This window comes from Hyaena hyaena, unplaced genomic scaffold (genome assembly GCF_003009895.1).
Source record: "Hyaena hyaena isolate Hyena2069 unplaced genomic scaffold, ASM300989v1 scaffold_103, whole genome shotgun sequence".
Classification (NCBI taxonomy): Eukaryota; Metazoa; Chordata; class Mammalia; order Carnivora; family Hyaenidae; genus Hyaena; species Hyaena hyaena.
The window spans coordinates 3310686-3328523 of record NW_024080735.1 but is presented as its reverse complement, the minus strand read 5'-3'; the positions used below and the strand labels follow the sequence as shown (position 1 = coordinate 3328523).

The window sequence follows — 17838 nt, the reverse complement described above, 5'->3', positions numbered from 1 at the left end:
CTGAGCTTAATTTCGCCTGTTCTGGAACTTCTTACAAATAGGATTACGCACATGTGTTCTTTTCTGTCTGATGTCTTTTTATCGACCTAAGATTTTGAGATTCATTCAATTTTATATATGTGTCAGTAGATTTTTCTTTATTGATGAGTGATCTTCCAGTGTGAAAATATATGACAGTTCACAACAGGAGAGCTGCTGTGAACATTCTTGTACTCCATGTGGTTTCACAGATGAATTCTCTTTTACTTTTTTCTTTTTAATGTTTTTATTTATTATTGAAAGAGAGAGAGCTTGAGCATGGGAGGGGCAGAGAGGGGAGAGACCCAGAATCCGAAGGAGGCTCCAGGCTCTGAGCTGTCAGCACAGAACCCAACACGGGGCTCGAACTCACAAACTGCGAGATCATGACCTGAGCCGAAGTTGGACGCATAACCAACTGAGCCACCCAGGCGCCCCTCTTTTTACTTTTAAGAAAGCAATAACTGAATCCTATGTAAATTGTTTCAGAGAGTTTGAGAATTTTTAAAAAGCTATTTTCCTCACTTTAGGACAATAGTAAAGTCTTGATCACAAAGCTTGAAAAGGACCATTCAAGAGGAGAACGTTTGTATGGAGCAGGGTTCCTTATGGATAGAAGAGCATAAGTCAAGAAAAACTTGAATCAAATTCACTGTGTATATGTTGTACTTATCAATACTAATAAGACAGACTGACTTTTCAATGTAATGTCTCTGAAATTGGGGTGCTGGCTTCTAAAACTGTAGCCATCAGTGTATTCCCGCTTGTAGCTGCACTTGACGTAGTGATGCATCTTTACAATTAGTGGAATTTTAGAGTCAGTGCTACGTGGTGCAACAAGCACGTATGACCATGTGGGTTTCGGCCCAGGATACAAGGGAGTTTCAGCTTTAGAACATCTGTTAGTGTAATATACTATGTTACTGCATTGAAGGGAAGAACCATCAGATAATCTCAATGCTGACAATAACAATAAAATTGAATATCCTTTCCTGATACTTTTAGCAAATTGGGTGTAAAAGATAATTTTCATAACCTAATATTGAATTTCTTTTTTTTCCTAATACTGAATTTCTATCAGAAACATTCCTGTTAAAATTGGAAACAAAATAGGGCACCTGGGTGGCTCATTCAGTGGGTTGAGCATCTGACTCTTGGTTTCAGCTCAGGTCATGATCCCAGGGTTGTGAGACCCAGCCCCACGTCGGGCTCCATGCTGAGCTTGGAGTCTGCTTGGATCTGTCTGTCTGTCTGTCTGTCTCTCTCACCCCGCCTTCCTCCCTATGCCTCTCCCCCACTTGCACGCATGCTTCTTCAAAAAAATTAAAAACATTTAAAAAAATTGGAAGCAAAGGAAGATTGCTTCTATGAAGAAAATCCCATTCACAATAGCAATAAAACTATAAAGTACCTAAAACTATAGATAATAAAAAAAGGGAAATAAATATATAGTTACTAAAAGTAAATAATAGCCATATAGGTAATAAAAGCTCTTTGCAGAAAAAAAATCAGTATTATTGAAAGACATAAAAGAATCCTCATCAGTAAGATACAATGTATACTTGGATGGGAAGAGTCTGATTATAAAGACCTCAGTTCTCTTTAGATTACTATATAAAATCACTGTGATTCCCATCAAAATCTCAGTTGTTTTTTTTTTAATGTTTTACTTATTTCTGGGAGAGGAAGAGAGACAGCATGAGCAGGGGAGAGTCAGAGAGAGAGGGAGACACAGAATCTGAAGCAGGCTCCAGGCTCTGAGCTGGCTGTCGGCACAGAGCCCAATTCGGGGCTTGAACCCACAAACCGGGAGATCATGACCTGACCTGAAGTCAGGCGCTTAACCGACTGAGCCACCCAGGTGCCCCATAAAATCTCAGTGTGTTTTATGGACCCTGTTAAGCTAATCCTAGCTTTCATCTGGAAGAGCCATGATTGTTTGAAAACTTGATCTGCTGGTGAGGAGAGGCCCTTACGGAGCTTCCATAATTAAGACAGAGTGGTGTTGGCCTGGGCATATACACAGGGTGATCCCATGTCTAATCTTGCCTGGTCCGTTCCAGATTATGTTCATTGTTCTGGCAGTTATTAATAGGCGTCCTTTTACTCTAATGACTGTTCAGGGAAAGAGCTTTAGGAAGTTCTGAATGTGATCCGCTTGATCTGTGGCCTGTGTGGTATTAGGAGCCAGTGGTGTTGGGACAGAAAGAAATGCGAAGGGCCCTCATCTCACACTATGGGAGACATTGATTCCAGGGAGACTAAAGACTTGAAATGAGAAGTAAAACTTTCAAACTTACAAAAGAAAATTTAGGACACCACCCTCCTGACCTCTGGGAGAAGGTAAGGGAGGTTTCCAGGACAAAAACCACAAATCGTGAGAATCGTGTGGGTGCCAGAGGCTGGGGAAGTAGGGAGAGGGTAGTAAACGGGCACAAACTCCCAGTCTCAAAATGAAGAAGGTCTGAGAAGCTAACGTATAACATGGTGACTGTAGGTGATGGCACCGTATTATATAACCCCACTTTTCTACGTGTTTACCAGAAACACCACCCCCAACAAGAGTAAACACGTGATGGGAGGGTGACTCAGCAAGAATCCTTGCACGATGTGTGTGTAAGTCACATCGTCCTGTTGTATACTTTACATATGTGGCAGTTTTATTTGTCAATTATATCTCAGTGAAGCTGAAAATAGTGAAAAAGACAAAGACACAAATTATAAATTAGGAGACTACATTGACATTAAATCATTTTCTTTTTACAAATAAGAGATTATAAACAACGATGAAAAACAAGCCCACGTGCTAAGAGATTTGTAACACGTGTAAACTAAGTTTGAGTCAACAGAATTCCTGAATAGTAACCAACACCCAAAACAAACCACACACACACACACACACACACACACACACACACACACACACACTGTAAGAAAATGGCAAAGGATATCAACCAGCAATTTTACAGAAGTGGGATGTGAGAGGAAAAAGATTCTTAACCTTAATAGTAATCAAGGTTGTAAAGTTGAAGACACACACAGCCTTTCATTCTAGAATTCCGCTTCTCATTACACAGCCTGGAACATATGTTCACAGATGAGCCCTAGAAGACATTTATGCAAATACTCACTCCAGAACTTTGTAAAGTAGCAAAATAGAAACCTACAACAATCTAGAATTGTTGGAGACCATCTAATTCTCTCATCAGGAGATTGGTAAATTTGGTATATGAAAGTAGTCCCTACAGCAGTTGAAACTAACAAACTAGAACGATGTGTGTGTGTGTGTGTGTGTGTGTGTGTGTGTGTGTGTGTGTGTGTGGATGACATGTTTCAGAAACAGTATTAGTATAAAACCAAGTTGCAAAGATGGCAGTACAGTTTGGTTCTAAAGTTTAAAGACATTCAGAAAAATACATGGTCTTAAGGTTGCATATATATGTTCTAATAATACAAGCTATGTGTGGAAACAGTAAATGGGATCGTAGTTGCTGACCTCTGGGGAGTCAGGGAAGGAGATAACATGGAAGGGAAATGGGATACTGTGGGAGAGTCAGTACTATCCTGGTAAATATTTTTCATTACATTGTTTACTACTTGTTATAAATACAATTTTTTGTCTAATTAGGTTTTAATATTTCCTATTTTTAAAATATTGATGATTATGAACCGTTTCACTATTGTCCTTTTCTGTAATTCCTTTAGTCTTCTTTAAAATGTGAGAAATATACCAGGACCAGTTATGTGTAGTGATTGTACGGCTCATTTTTTTTTTTTTTTTGAGCGAGCATGAGGGAGAGGGGTGGAGGGAGGGAGAGACACAGAGAGAATCTAAAGTAGGCTTCATGCTCAGCACAGAGCCTAACGCTGATCTCTGTCTCAGCGACCATGAGATCATGACCAGAGTGGAAATCAAGAGTTGGAGTTGGCTTAACCTACTGAGCCACCCAGGTGCCCCAGCTTAATATATACATGTATATATTTTTATACATATATGTATACACACATGTATATACATATATATATATGTTTTATATATGTATATGTATATATTTAAGTTTATTTGTTTATTTTGAGAGAGAGAGAGCGTGAGCTGTGGAGGAGAGGCAAAGAGAGAGAGAGAAGCCCAAGCAGGCTCCACATTGTCAGCACGGAGCCCAGCGTGGGGCTCCAGCACACAAACTGTGAGATCGTGACCTGTGCCAAAATCCAGAGTCAGATGCTGAACCGACTGAGCCACCCAGGTGCCCCACTATCTTCCCCCCCCCCCAGTCTTTTAAAATAAAGAATAAAATATATTTTTTATAGTCATCTGAAAATGGCTTAGGTAATTTCTAAGATTCCTTCTAGCACTAAAGTATAGTTCTTTGATGTTTCCAAACAACAGAAAAATCTTTTTTTAATGTGCCATCTGACAATTCTAGGTAATTCAAGCATTGAGGACAATGAAACCAATTTGCTATAAAAGTTGTTTTTTTCAGTCCATCTATCCTTTCTCCAGCCTCTACAACAGGTGTCCCCAAACTTTTTCTATAAGGGGCCAGACAGGAAATATTTTAGGCTTTTAAGGGCACACCGGGGCACCTGGGTGGCTCAGTCGATTAAGTGTCTGACTTCGGCTCAGGTCATGATCTTACAGTTTGTGAGTTTGAGCCCCACATCGAGCTCTGTGCTGACAGCTTGGAGCCTGGAGCCTGCCTGGGATTCTGTGTCTCATTCTCTCTCCGCCTCTCCCCCACTTGTGCTCTGTCTCTCCCTGTTTCTCAAAAATAAATAAATGTAAAAAAATTTTTTTTTTAAATAAGACCACTGTTGTCAGAGCTACTCACTTCTGCTGTATAGTGGGAAAGCTACCATAGATAATACAAGTGAATGGATGTGACTTTACAACAAAACTTTTTTTTCAAAAATAGGCAATGGACTAGATTGAGCCTATGTGTCAGTATTTCCATATCGTGATGTAGAGCGCCCTGAAATGACTTCAGTCATATTATCCCCTTATTGCAAATGAGAGAGCTGAGGCATAGAAACCTTAGGTGGTGTCATTCAGGGTAAAGTGATCCTAGGTAAGGAGACATCTACAAAAATGTTGCTAAGGCCAAAGTCAGAGAGATTACTGCAAATGTTTTATTCTAGTTTTATGATTTCAGATCTCACATTTAAGTCTTTAATCCATTTTGAGTTTATGTTTGTGTATGGTGTGAGAAAGCAGTCAGTTTCATTCTTCTGCATGTCGCTGTCCAGTTTTCCCAACACCATTTATTGTATAGCCTGTCTTTTTCCCACTGTATATTCCTGCCTCCTTTGTTGTAGATTAAGTGACCATAAAAGCTTGGGTTTATTTGCTCCCTATTCTGTCCCATTCATCTATTTGTCTGTTTCTGTGTCTGTACCATAGTGTTTGATGACTACAACTCTGTAGTATATCTTGAAATCTAGGATCAAGATACCTCCAGCTTTGTTCGAAATGGGTTTCCTCAAGCAAGGGAACAAAAGAATAAACTATGAGGACTGCATCAACATAAAAGGCTTTTGGGGCACCTGAGTGGCTCTGTAGGTTAAGCATCTGACTTCGGCTCAGGTCATCTCACAGTTCGTGGGTTCAAGCCCTGTGTCAGGCCCTGTGCTGACAGCTCAGAGCCTGGGGCCTGATTCAGATTCTGTGTCTCCCTCTCTCTCTGCCCCTCCCCCACTCACACTCTGTCTCTCTCAAAAATAAACAACGACAGAAAAGCTTTTGCACATGCATAGCAAAGGAAACTGTCAACAAGACAAAAAGGCAACCTGTTAAATGGGAGGAGGTGTTTGCTCACGATGTACCTGGTAAGGGACTGGTCTCCATAGAAAGAATTCCTGCAGCTTAGAAAACCAGATTATCCAGTTTAAAAATGGGTCTAAAAACTAAATGGACATTTTTCAAGAGAGTACTTGAGAACAGCACCAGACACATGAAGAGACGCTAAACCTCACTCACTGTCAGGAGAATGCAAATCCAAACCACACCGAGATGTTACCGTACACGTGTTGGGATTGCCAGAATCTCAAAGGTGACGGTGAGGGTGTAGAAGAAAAGGAATTCTTGTGGGCTCTCGGTGGGACTGTAAACTGGTGCAGCCACTGTGGAAAACATTGGGTGGGAGGTGTCCTCAAAAGAGTTAAAAACAGAGATAACCGTATGATCCAGCAATTGCATTCCTGGGTATTTACGCAAAGAAAATGAAAACCCTAACTTGAAAAGATACATGCACCCATATGTTCATTACAACATTATTGACAATAGCCAACATACGGAAGCAGCCCAAGTGTCCACTGATAGGTGATTGGATAAAGATGATGTACATACATAGAGTGGATTGTTACTTAACCATAAAAAGAATATGATTTTGCCATTTGTGAGAAGATGGATATACCTGGAGTGTATTATGCTAAGTGAGATCAGAGAAATACAAATATATAAGTCCATTTCTATGTAGATCTAAAGAAACAAATGAACCAAGAAAGAAACAAAAAACCAGACTTTTAAATTCACAGTCTGATGGTTGTTGGAGGTGAGGTGGTGGGGAAACGGGTGAGATAGGTAATGGGATTAAGAGGTACAAACCTCCAGTTATAAGTCCAGGAAAGAGATAGATGGGGGCAGGGGGGAGGGAATGACCCTGACCACATGGTAATAGAATTCTTTTTGCATACATGATACTCATAGAAGATTCTTTTTCTTCCTCTACAGGTAGAATACATTGAGAGAGTCTAAATTCGTAATTTTTTACATTTAATCTTTATATTTTTTTAAATTTTTAATGTTTTATTTTTATTTTTGAGGGAGAGAGAGACAGTGTGAACAGGGGAGAGGCAGAGAGAGAGGGAGACACAGAATCTGAAGACAGGCCCCAGGCTCTGAGCCAGCTGTCAGCACAGAGCCTGATGCGAGGCTCGAACCCACAAACCATGAGTCATGACCTGAGCCGAAGTCAGACGCTTAACCGACTGAGCCACCCAGGCGCCCCTAACTTTAATCTTTAAATTGTTATTAGAAAACACATTGCTGGGTCTTCTTTACGGGAATCCTTTATGTATGATTTTTTGCCAAGGTTTGCAACGCTTTTCCTTATTCAAATGTAGAAACAAATACAAAACCTGGTATGATGTCATTTGTTGTTCATTAGACCTGGATACCTCACCAGCCTTTGACTTAACATCTACAAATAGCTTCATATCACATAAATTCCTACTGAGCAGTGGTGTCCATTGAATTTAAAAGCTTTATGAAGCAGTGTCTTGTCTTTGCAATTACTTTGGCCTGAAGTAATTAGAAATTTATTACAAGGTCGAAGAAGTATATTTTTCCCTCTCCAATTTCACGGCCTGGAGCATAGTTTGTTTTGTGTATATCAAGGCATCGTGGTCTTCTCCGTGTCCCAAAAGGAGGCCTAACATGGGCACTTTGGAACCTGTGCAGATATAAGGGAAGGGTTCTATGGTTCATTTAACGTGATTGAAAACTGCCGACAGTTTTTATCTCCAGGGGAACACTGAAAGTGCATGTGTTTAAGAAAGTTTTCAAATGAATCCGAATCAGGATTTGAACCCGTAAAGTAAGTGTTCTTAGAGTATTAACTTTAAGAGAAGTTGAGATTTTCAGAGAGATTTTTATCTTACCAAATAAATGGTTCTATTTACTTTTCCCCAGCTAAAAATTGCCTGTATCTGTCTTTTCAGGGACATCAAACCTGACAATATATTGATGGATATGAATGGACATATTCGGTTAGCAGATTTTGGCTCTTGTCTGAAGCTGATGGAAGATGGAACGGTAAATAAAGATAAATCTTAAGTTATTTTATCCAGAGATATCTCCCTTGCTACATGTCCTCCTTACCTGTTTTGGAAACCGTCTATTTATATTATTTAGCTATCCATCCACCCATCCGTTTGTCTTTCTACATCCCACCTTTTCCCACACGGCATTTAGGCATATTTACTCATAACAGGGTTTGTTTATAAAGTCATATGCCAGTTTTCACTGCTTATATTAATGATGGTAAGATTGACACAGTGTCTTTTATGAGAATTTGGTTCTTCTCCAGCGGAACTGTTGATTGTACTTGAGATTTTTTCACAGTTTTAGAGATGCGAATAAAGTCAAGTCTCACACGGGAGAAGAAAATGTGGATCCTTCCTGACTTTTACTTTTTTTTTTTTTTAATGTTTTTTATTTATTCTAGGAGAGAGAGAGAGAGAGAGAGAGAGAGAGACAGCGTAAGCAGGGGAGGGTCAGAGAGAGAGGGAGTCACAGACTGAAACTGGCTCCAGGCTCTGAGCTGGCAGCCAGCACAGAGCCCGACGTGGGGCTCGAACCCACGAACCGTGAGATCATGACCTAAGCGAATGTCGGATGCTTAACTGACTAAGCCACCCAGGCGCCTCACTTTTTTTTTTTTTATCTTTCTTTCCCAGTTGTCTAGTTATTTTTTTGAGGGACGGTGTTCAACAGATGAATGTTTAATCAGGACATCCTCTATGGATTTCGTTTTTTACATGACCATTTGGTTTTAGTTCTGTTACCCTACATCCCTCAGCTGTTTTCTTTCACTTGTATCAAAGTTTATATGCCTCAATTTATGCTCTGTTTTGTTTTATTTTGTTTGTTTTTCAGTTTTCTGGCTGTATAGCAGAGGTTCAAATATATGTAATTTCAATTGGCGGGAACTGTTTTTGAGAGCAGTTTAGTGTAATACATTCCGAGGGCTATGAAAATTCTAGACCAGTAATTTAGCTTCTGAACATTTATCCTGAGGAGATACCTTGAAAAACAATAGATGATATGACTTCTGCCTCTGGTCGTGATGGAGTGACTGGTACCAGTTGTGCTGTCACTGTAAACAGCTGTGTAACTGTACATAACACTTGGGACACCTGTTTGCAGGCACGGACAACAGGCAGCATCAGACTGTTACCTTTGAGAGAAACGGATTCACAAGTCGCCCCTTATGGTTTCTGAGGACTGGGTGCGTCTGCAGGCTGTGGCGCAGAGCGCTGGACTTAGAGCGGCGAGCAGTAGCCCCGCAGAGCCGAGGAGGAAGACGTCAGAGTTGAATGAGCTGAATTAGTCCTCAGTGCTTAACATGGGAGAGGAGGGAGTTGTTGAGAGGGGCTAAAGCATCCCTACGGGGCAATCTCATGAGGTCTGGGCGGTATATATATATATATGCAGAACAAGAGCGTAAGACATACCGAATAGTACATGCTTTGCATTTGAAAATGGAACAGGTTACGGGAAATCAGGAGATTCTGGAGGAGAAAGATGCACAGGGACACTGGACGTTTGGCCCTGGAGAGCTTTAACCCCTTTATCACAGGGAAGACTTCTTCTAGACCTAACAGTCTCAGTCTAAGCAAGTCCTGATAAGATCCACAGAGTTTGAGGGGCGCCTGGGTGGCTTAGTCGGTTAAGCGTCCGACTTTCGCTTAGGTCATGATCTCGCGGTTCGTGGGTTCGTGCCCCGCGTCGGGCTCTGTGCTGACTGCCAGCTCAGAGCCTGGAGCCTGTTTCAGTCTGTGACTCCCTCTCTCTCTGACCCTCCCCTGCTCACACTGTCTCTCTCTCTCCTAGAAATAAATAAAACATTAAAAAAAAAAAAAAAAAAAAAGATCCACAGAGTTTGAAAGTGAAAGTGTTCCTCCCAAGTCAGGGGCCTTGAGATGAATCTGAGACTTTAGGTAAATCTGCCCCCAAAGGGTGTAATTGAACAAACCAACCTTGTTCAAGGAGACCAGGCATATATATAATTTTTTACTGCCTCTACAAGAATTAATATCTGCAGAGGAAGATAACAGGATCTCGGCTCTCTGCTCCAATAGCTTACTGATAGTGACCAGCGTTCAGTCAGAAATCACCAAACCAAACAAAAATGGGGACAGGATAGGGATCCCGAGACAGAGTTAAAAAATAGAAGCAGTCAGGGGTACCTGGGTGGCTCAGTTGAACGTTTGACTCTCTTGATTTTGGCTCAGGTCGTGACTAAAGAATTAAAATATAGTCTTAAAGATTATTTAGATGAGAAATCGCAGAGAAAGAAATCAGATGGACCTTTTATTTATACTTAAATTTTTTAATGTGTGTTTTTGAGAGAGAGAGACAGAGCACAAACAGATGAGGGGCAGAGAGAGAGGGAGACTCAGAACCTGAAGCAGCCTCCAGGCTCCAAGCTGTCAGCACAGAGCCCGACACAGGGCTCAAACTCATGAACCATGAGATCATGATCTGAGCTGAAGTCAGACGCTTAACTGACTGAGCCACCCAGGTGCCCCTCAGATGGACCTTTTACAACTTGAAAAGTGGGACAGCTGGGTGGCTCAGTCGGTTGGGTGTCCGGCTTTGGCTCAGGTCATGATCTCACAGACCATGGGTTCAAGCCCCGCGTCGGGTTCTGTGCTGACAGCTACTTTAGAGCCTGGTGCCTGTCTTTGGATTCTGTGTCTCCCTCTCTCTCTGACCCTCCCCTGCTCATGCTGTCTCTCTCTCAAAAATAAATTAAAAAATACATTCAAAAAAATTTTTTTAACTTGCAAAGTATAGTAATAGAAATTGAGATTTTTTTTTAAAACAGATATTTTAAAATAATCTCCGAGCTACTCATAAGTATTGGCCTTTTGGGGGGGGAGGGGAGGTATTATTTTCATTCTAATGAATTGTAGGATTTTTCCCAGGTTGATTGTTTTTATATGTGCATGATAGTCAGATAATATCAGTAATAAGAATGTTCCGTACTCAGTATTCAATTTGTTTTTAACAGTTGTGTGTTCAGATCATATTGTGACACCAAATTTAGTCAGTGGAGTAACAGCAATAATAAATATTCTAGAATGTTACGAAATACGAGAACTGTCAGTGTAGAGATTATCTAAAATTTAACTCTGTGTACACCGAGACCAAAGTCAGGTAATGAAAAAGGTGTAGTTGTTTTGAAATAATGTCTGTTGTGCGTTTAAGTAAATGTAAATATTTTGAATTAAAAATTATTATTTGTTTCTAATATCATAACTTACTAGAAATGTCTGAACTTCTTAGGTCCAATCTTCAGTGGCTGTTGGAACTCCCGATTATATCTCTCCTGAAATCCTTCAGGCCATGGAGGATGGGAAAGGCAGATACGGACCCGAGTGTGACTGGTGGTCGTTGGGGGTCTGTATGTACGAAATGCTTTATGGAGAAACACCGTTTTATGCAGAATCTCTGGTGGAGACATATGGAAAAATCATGAATCATAAAGTTAGTATATTTTACTTTTTTCAACAATTGAATGTGGTAAATAATACATACAATACATTTAAAGTAATGTGATACTTAAAAGGAAAATATTTTCTAAGAACAGTGAACAATTGAATTTTTATGCTATTAGGGGACGTGACTCATCATGAATAATCAAAAGCCATAAATTAGACCTAAAATTATTAGTTCTCCCTTCTCCTGTATTTTATTAGAAGTGCTAATAAAGAGGAAATTAAATGGTCTCTTCAGTAGAATAACAAAGATCGTAAGCAGATAATTTATATCCTTACTGCTCTCAGGACATTCATGACTAGAATGCAGTTAAAAAATTCTCATCCTTGGCAGTAATAAATGAAATGCAAATCAAAATAAAAATGAGCTATTTGTTTTCTCCCCTGGCAAAGATGAAAAGAAAAATTATACTCTGTACCGTAAATAACTCAGTGAGATGGACGGTGTCAGGTGTTGTTGATAGGAATACAAATTGATGTCATCAATTTATAAGTATGCATCCACAGCCTTAAAAATGTCAGACCTCGGGGGCACCTGAGTGGCTCAGTCTGGACGGTTAAGCGTCCGACTCTTGGTTTTGCCTCTGGTCATGATCTCCTGATTCAGGCCCCACATTGGGCTGAGCGCTGACAGTGCAGCGCCTTCTTGGGATTCTCTCTCTCCCTCTCTCTGCCCCTCCCCTGCTCTCTCTCTCTCTCTCATAATAAATAAATAAACTTAAAAAAAATTTTTTTTAAATGGTAGAATTTTGGATTGAGCAACTTCAGTTTTAGGAATCTGCCCCAAGAATATAATCAGTTGAACCAAGAGGTACGTACAGGGATACCTTTTCCAGTCTTATTTGTGATCAAAGTAGCAGAAACAATCCCACTTCACAACGGGGACACATTAGCAGTACCTTAACCCATTTAGTGCCAGGTGAGATGGAAATAAATTATAAGTAGAAGTTGTTTCTGATTGATTGGTTTCGGAAGAGTGTGAGCAGTTGGAAAAACCTGGAGTAGGAACATCCCCGAAAAGGAGTGACGATCTGTTCTCCTGAGTTGACCTGGTGAAACCGTTATGATTAGTTGACCCTCCCGTGAGGTTGACGCTCTTCCAGAGAGTTGGCGCTTCCGGTAGAGGTGGCGCTCTGGTCCCTGGCTGCGAAGGTGATCTGCTAAGTGGTTAGGAAGAGTTGAAAGATAGGGACGAACTACACAGTTGGAACTGGCACGTCAGGCGTTTCAGAGAGAGAGAGAGACAGAGAGAGAGATGGTCTGTGATGTGGCGCTTCAGGCCTGGATTCCAGGGTCAGGCCGCTCCACCAGGGCCCGTCGTGTGACTGGGAGCGGACTGCTTGGACTCCCTGGGCCTTTGTTTCCTCCTCTGGGCCATTGGAATGAGAGAGGTGCCTGCCTAGACCCCTACTGCCTACTGTGAGGACCCCCTGCTGTGAGGACCAGCCCAGCGTGGTGAGTGAGTAGAGCAATTTAGTGGCCTCAAGTACGCGTTCCATTCTTTCCAAATGTTTATTTATTAGCAAGACTTACCGAATGTTATCAGTCACATACACTCTCCTGAAATGTTGAGTCGGACTCTACTTTAATGAGTTCTCTTCATTCTGACAGCAGGGTGAGGTATGTTAGTGGCTGATTTTTTCTCCTTCCTGCAGTGTGTGTGTCCTTGAAGCACACTTAAAATGACAAATTCTTTTACGAAAACGCTCTTTTCTCACAATCCCCATATCTCCTGCTGTGGGAGTACTTGGTAGCAGTGTCACTTCTTAGACATTTTTAAGAGAAGGTGCATTTTGAAGAAAACGAGTGTACGTCAGCCTACTCGGGGAGCTGAAGACTGATATATATTTTGTTTCTGTTTTTCAGGAGAGGTTTCAGTTTCCAGCTCAAGTGACCGACGTGTCTGAAAATGCTAAGGATCTTATTCGAAGGCTCATTTGCAGCAGAGAACACCGACTGGGGCAAAATGGCATAGAAGACTTTAAGAAACACCCCTTTTTCAATGGAATTGATTGGGATAATATTCGAAACTGTGAAGCACCGTATATCCCAGAAGTTAGTAGCCCAACAGATACGTCAAATTTTGATGTGGACGATGATTGTTTAAAGAATTCTGTAAGTGTGACTCTGTGAAGAAGTTCTGTCTCTTTCTTTTTAATATGGTTATAAAGCAGTCTTACGGACTTTCTTCTCAGCGACCAGTCAGACAGTCTCATGGCTTCTAGTATTTATTCTCTCAGACATGAAGCAGTTAAGAGAGTTCGCTGAGGCCAGCATGTTTGTTCATGACAAGGAGCAGAATTCAACTTCACGACTTACTCGTTAGGTCAGTTACACCTTAGGTTTCCGAGGAGGAGCAGAGGTTAGCTGCTTAGAAAAGTAGACTCACGATAGCAGAGTGAGGAGGTTGGCAAATCTCTCCTTAAAGAGCACCGTGATCCTGGACTATCTTGGGGCTTGACGAAACAACCCGGGGTAAATCAATTTAGAAGCCTTTATTCCTAAGAACCTGGGCTTTGGTTCAAAACCGCCCCCACTGCCTTCCGTCAGCTTGGTTGGGGCTATAGAACTGTTAGCAGGAAGCAGCTTTGCTGCCAGGGAACTGACGCGATCGGGAGAGCTGCCCATACCCGGTGGTGGTACCACGAGAAATAGCAAAGTTGGGGGGAGTGAATGGGGAGGAAATCTACAGCCTTGCTGTCCTGAGGTTCCAGCCTTACCTGGGGTGGTGGTGGACCAGCCGTGTAGCCAGGCCTTCCACCGCTTGGAGCTTAGGGCTGGCATAGGTCCTCAACCCCTGCTCCAGTCCTTTAAGGTCCATAAATACAATTTCCGACAAGAAGAATGCACGATTTTTATGGGGTTTGTCCTTTTAGTCTTCTTTTTTTTTTTCTTTAATTTTTTTTTTTATGTTTTATTTATTTCTAGGGGAGAGAGAGGGAGACAGTGTGAGCAGGGGAGGGTCAGAGAGAGAGGGAGTCACAGACTGAAACAGGCTCCAGGCTCTGAGCTGGCAGTCAGCACAGAGCCCGACACGGGGCTTGAACCCACGAACCGCGAGATCATGACCTAAGCGAAAGTCGGGCGCTTAACTGACTAAGCCACCCAGGCGCCCCTTCTTTTTTTTTTTTTAAAGTTCATTTTGAGAGAGAGAGCACAAGCAGGAGAGGGGCAGAGAGAGGGGGAGAGAGAGAAACCCAAGCAGGCTCCGCACTGTCAGTGTGGAGCCCGGTGTGGGGCTCGATCTCATGGAACCGTGAGGTAACGACCTGAGCCGAAATCACGAGTTGGCCGCTTAACCAACTGAGCCACCCAGGTGCCCCGCCTTATTACCCTTCTTAATTTGAACTTTATTCTTTTATTCCACTGTTTTATTTCTTATGGTTTTAATTCTCCACTAAGAAATTTTATATTAATTTTAGGTCACTTTTCACTGTTCAGGAAGTAGCACATGCAAGGCAGATAAGAACATCCTATGCTTCTGTCTCTGGGCTTTCCTCATGAGTTTTCTTTCTTATTATAAGAGTTGTATTTACTGTTAACAGAAGCTTGAGTCATTCCAAATTCAGTATGTGGTACAGCCAATTCTGATGATGGTAGTTACACATTCAGTTAGGTCTGTGTACAGGGCATTAGCGAGTATTGAACCACCACTCCCGGGGAAAGTTAGCTTCTAAGAGCCTCTGGCCTTCTGACCAGCCAGTCAACACAGAACCTTGTTTTATGTATGTTTCTATTTAAAGTCACCTTATTTCATGATATTGTTGATCGATGAAGTTTGACCTCACAGCCAACAGCCATGTAACTCGCGCCTGCACAGAGCTGGTCTAACACACGGACTTCGTAGGGCACGTCACAGCCGCCTTGCTTAGGAAGGCCAGGTGGCCCTTGGCACTGTGCTGGTGGGACTTGTTAAACAACGCAGTGCCCGTAAAAGCAGAAAAATGTGAAAAACATGGCACGTGTAGGTCCCGGAAGGAGTGCTGGTCTGGAGTGCCCGAGCTGACACGGGAGGCTAGAGCGCCTCCCTGTCCGGCCCCAGCTGGAAACCCAGGCAGCAGACACTCGGTTTAGTGTGGTCTCTCTGCACACGTCCCTGAGCGATTGCAGGACTGTGAGCATTGATTTCGGGTTACAAATAACTCTTCGGGACACAGCAGGTGCACAGCTGTGAATGCCTGGATCATGACTGAACTGTCAGCGTCAGCCTTTCCATCTCGATTTTCGTTTTACTAGAATGTTCTGGCATCAGTGTTTGCTGCGTGCGTTGTAGGTCCCGACACGTCTGTCCTAGACCCAACCTGGGGGTCTACCTCCAGCCCTGTGTTCCCTCGTGACAGCAGCCCTGCGGATGAGCCTCCTGGTCACAGTTGCTCATTTCTTACCAGATGTTTTCTCGCCCCTCAGGAAACGATGCCTCCCCCCACACATACCGCCTTCTCGGGCCACCACCTGCCGTTTGTGGGCTTCACGTACACCAGTAGCTGGTAAGTTGGAAAAGTTCACATACTGTGGACGGCTCCAAGCAGGTTAAAATGAACGGAGATTGTAAAATACATACCAGAGAGTCTTGTAAATAATAATTTAAAAAAATTAAATATAGGAAGAAGCTACTGCAGGAGAAAGAACATGAGACTCTGAAGTCATTTGGAGGAGACAGAAGGGCGGTAGGACTCGGGATCTAGCTCTCGGCACCGGAGCAGGAAGCGGGAGGGTCCCTTGAGCAGGTGCACCGCGCCTGCTCTCCCTCCATCAGGCCGCCGCCCGCTCCCCCGTCCCCCTCGCTCGCTCGGCGTAGGCTGAGGGTGATTCTAATCACTCCTTACCTGCCCCTTCCCCCTCGGCTGCCTCTTGCTCTGTCACATGGTTTTGCTAAGGTGACATCCCTTTTCTGCCCGCACCTGTGCAGCTCAGGGTCCAGAGAAACTTCCCTGGCCTTTCTTGCTGGTCTTCCTTAAGTTCATGATTACCAACCTCAAGCACCTCCTTGCTGCCTGGACGGTGCACTGTGTTCCCCCCCACCCCCCAGCCCGTTCTTCCGCTCTCCCCGGGCTCCATCTCATGCTTTATACTTTCCCCGGAAACCTCCGTCGCCATGCACTCACCTCATAATCCCGCTCCCTCTTGCACGGAGAGGTCGAGGCAGTTGGTTTCCCTACGCGCCTTCGCACGTGGCACCGCCTCCCTCTGGCCCCGAGCTCCCGTCTGTGTGGATGGACTGGGGGGGCTTTGGACTCGCTCTGCTTCCTCTGGCTTTCTGGCCTCTCCTCTGTCTCTGGCTCCCTGTGCCCCAGCGCTTAGTCTTGGGACCTTTTCCGTTTACCCCCCGGTGCCCTCCCAGACATTTGCTGCTGTGTCCCCAGCGGAGGCCTCTCTGCTCTCTCCTACTTCCAGCCTCTCAGCCTCCCACCTCTCAGGTTTCTAGTGTCGTCTCTTAGATTCTCTGAACCGGCTGGTGCTGGCCTGAGGGAATTCTCAGCGCAGCCCGCCCTCCTCCGCTCAGGGCCAACCCCCCACTGTCCCCCCAGCCCAGCGCCTTCGCCTCTCACTCCAAACCGCGGTTCCTGCAAGGCCCTGCATGACTGGCTCACTTTACCTTTCTGTTTCCCGCTACTCTTGACCTTGCTCACTCGACTCCGGCCACACACGTGTCCTTTCTGGCCTGTGAATGTGCCGGACACGCTCTTGTCTCAGAGCTTTTGCACTTCTGTTCCATCTGCCTGGAATGCTGCTCCCCCTGTTACTCCCTTGGCTCGTCCCCTTCCTTGCTCTGGACTTTATTCAGAGTTCCTTTCTGCGTGAAAGCTGCCCGGCCACTCTGTCTAGATTTTTCTTTCCTCCCCGTTAATATTTGACTTCCTCCTTTCCTGCTTTATGTCTGCTCCAGCAGTCTGATGCCCCGGAGGTTTTACCTATTTATCTGGTTTGTTTCTGTCTCTGGAAGACAAGCGGCCAACACTCCACGTATTTTTAGCTAAATTGTATTAAAGAAAGCATTTCACTTTTGCATCTGAATCCTGATAAAGAGGACGTGACGTGTGCTTTGGACCACGATTCCACTTGCGTGGGTCGCCATGTTTTCAGCAAACTTCATTCTGTCATTTGTGGTGATTAAAATTCGAGACACATGGGACTCTCTTTCACTTAAAAATTCTTCTGAAAAGTCACTTGTGTTGAGTTTTGCAAACAGGGTGTCTGGCAGTCACTGTAGTGGTGGCCACAGCCGTCCTGAGCCATTCAAATCCGTGTTTGAAGCGGACGGTTCCCTGCAGGCGCCCGTGTCTGTGCGAACTCACCCGGTTTGTCCCCGCAGCGTTCTCTCTGACCGGAGCTGTCTGCGCGTGACAGCCGGGCCCGCCTCGCTGGACCTGGACGTCAGCGTTCAGAGGACTCTGGACAACACGTTGGCCACCGAGGCTTACGAGAGAAGGATCAAGCGCCTGGAGCAGGAGAAACTCGAACTTGGCAGAAAGCTTCAAGGTAAGTATGTGTCAGAGATGCCGTTCTGTCTTTTGAATTGGACTCACAGTTTGAGGGACT

At 43.6% G+C, this 17838-nt stretch overlaps 1 protein-coding gene across 8 annotated transcripts in view; it reads left to right on the top strand.

The window, feature by feature from the left end:
- Positions 1-17838, top strand: part of CDC42BPA (CDC42 binding protein kinase alpha) — a 292087-nt gene that overhangs the window by 136768 nt on the left and 137481 nt on the right. For all 8 annotated transcript variants that reach the window (XM_039235880.1, XM_039235877.1, XM_039235878.1 and 5 more), the window contains exons 6-10: positions 7735-7828; positions 11087-11287; positions 13165-13413; positions 15706-15785; positions 17612-17778. In XM_039235880.1, the coding sequence (XP_039091811.1) occupies positions 7735-7828; positions 11087-11287; positions 13165-13413; positions 15706-15785; positions 17612-17778 (791 nt within the window). The remainder of the gene's footprint in view (positions 1-7734; positions 7829-11086; positions 11288-13164; positions 13414-15705; positions 15786-17611; positions 17779-17838) is intronic.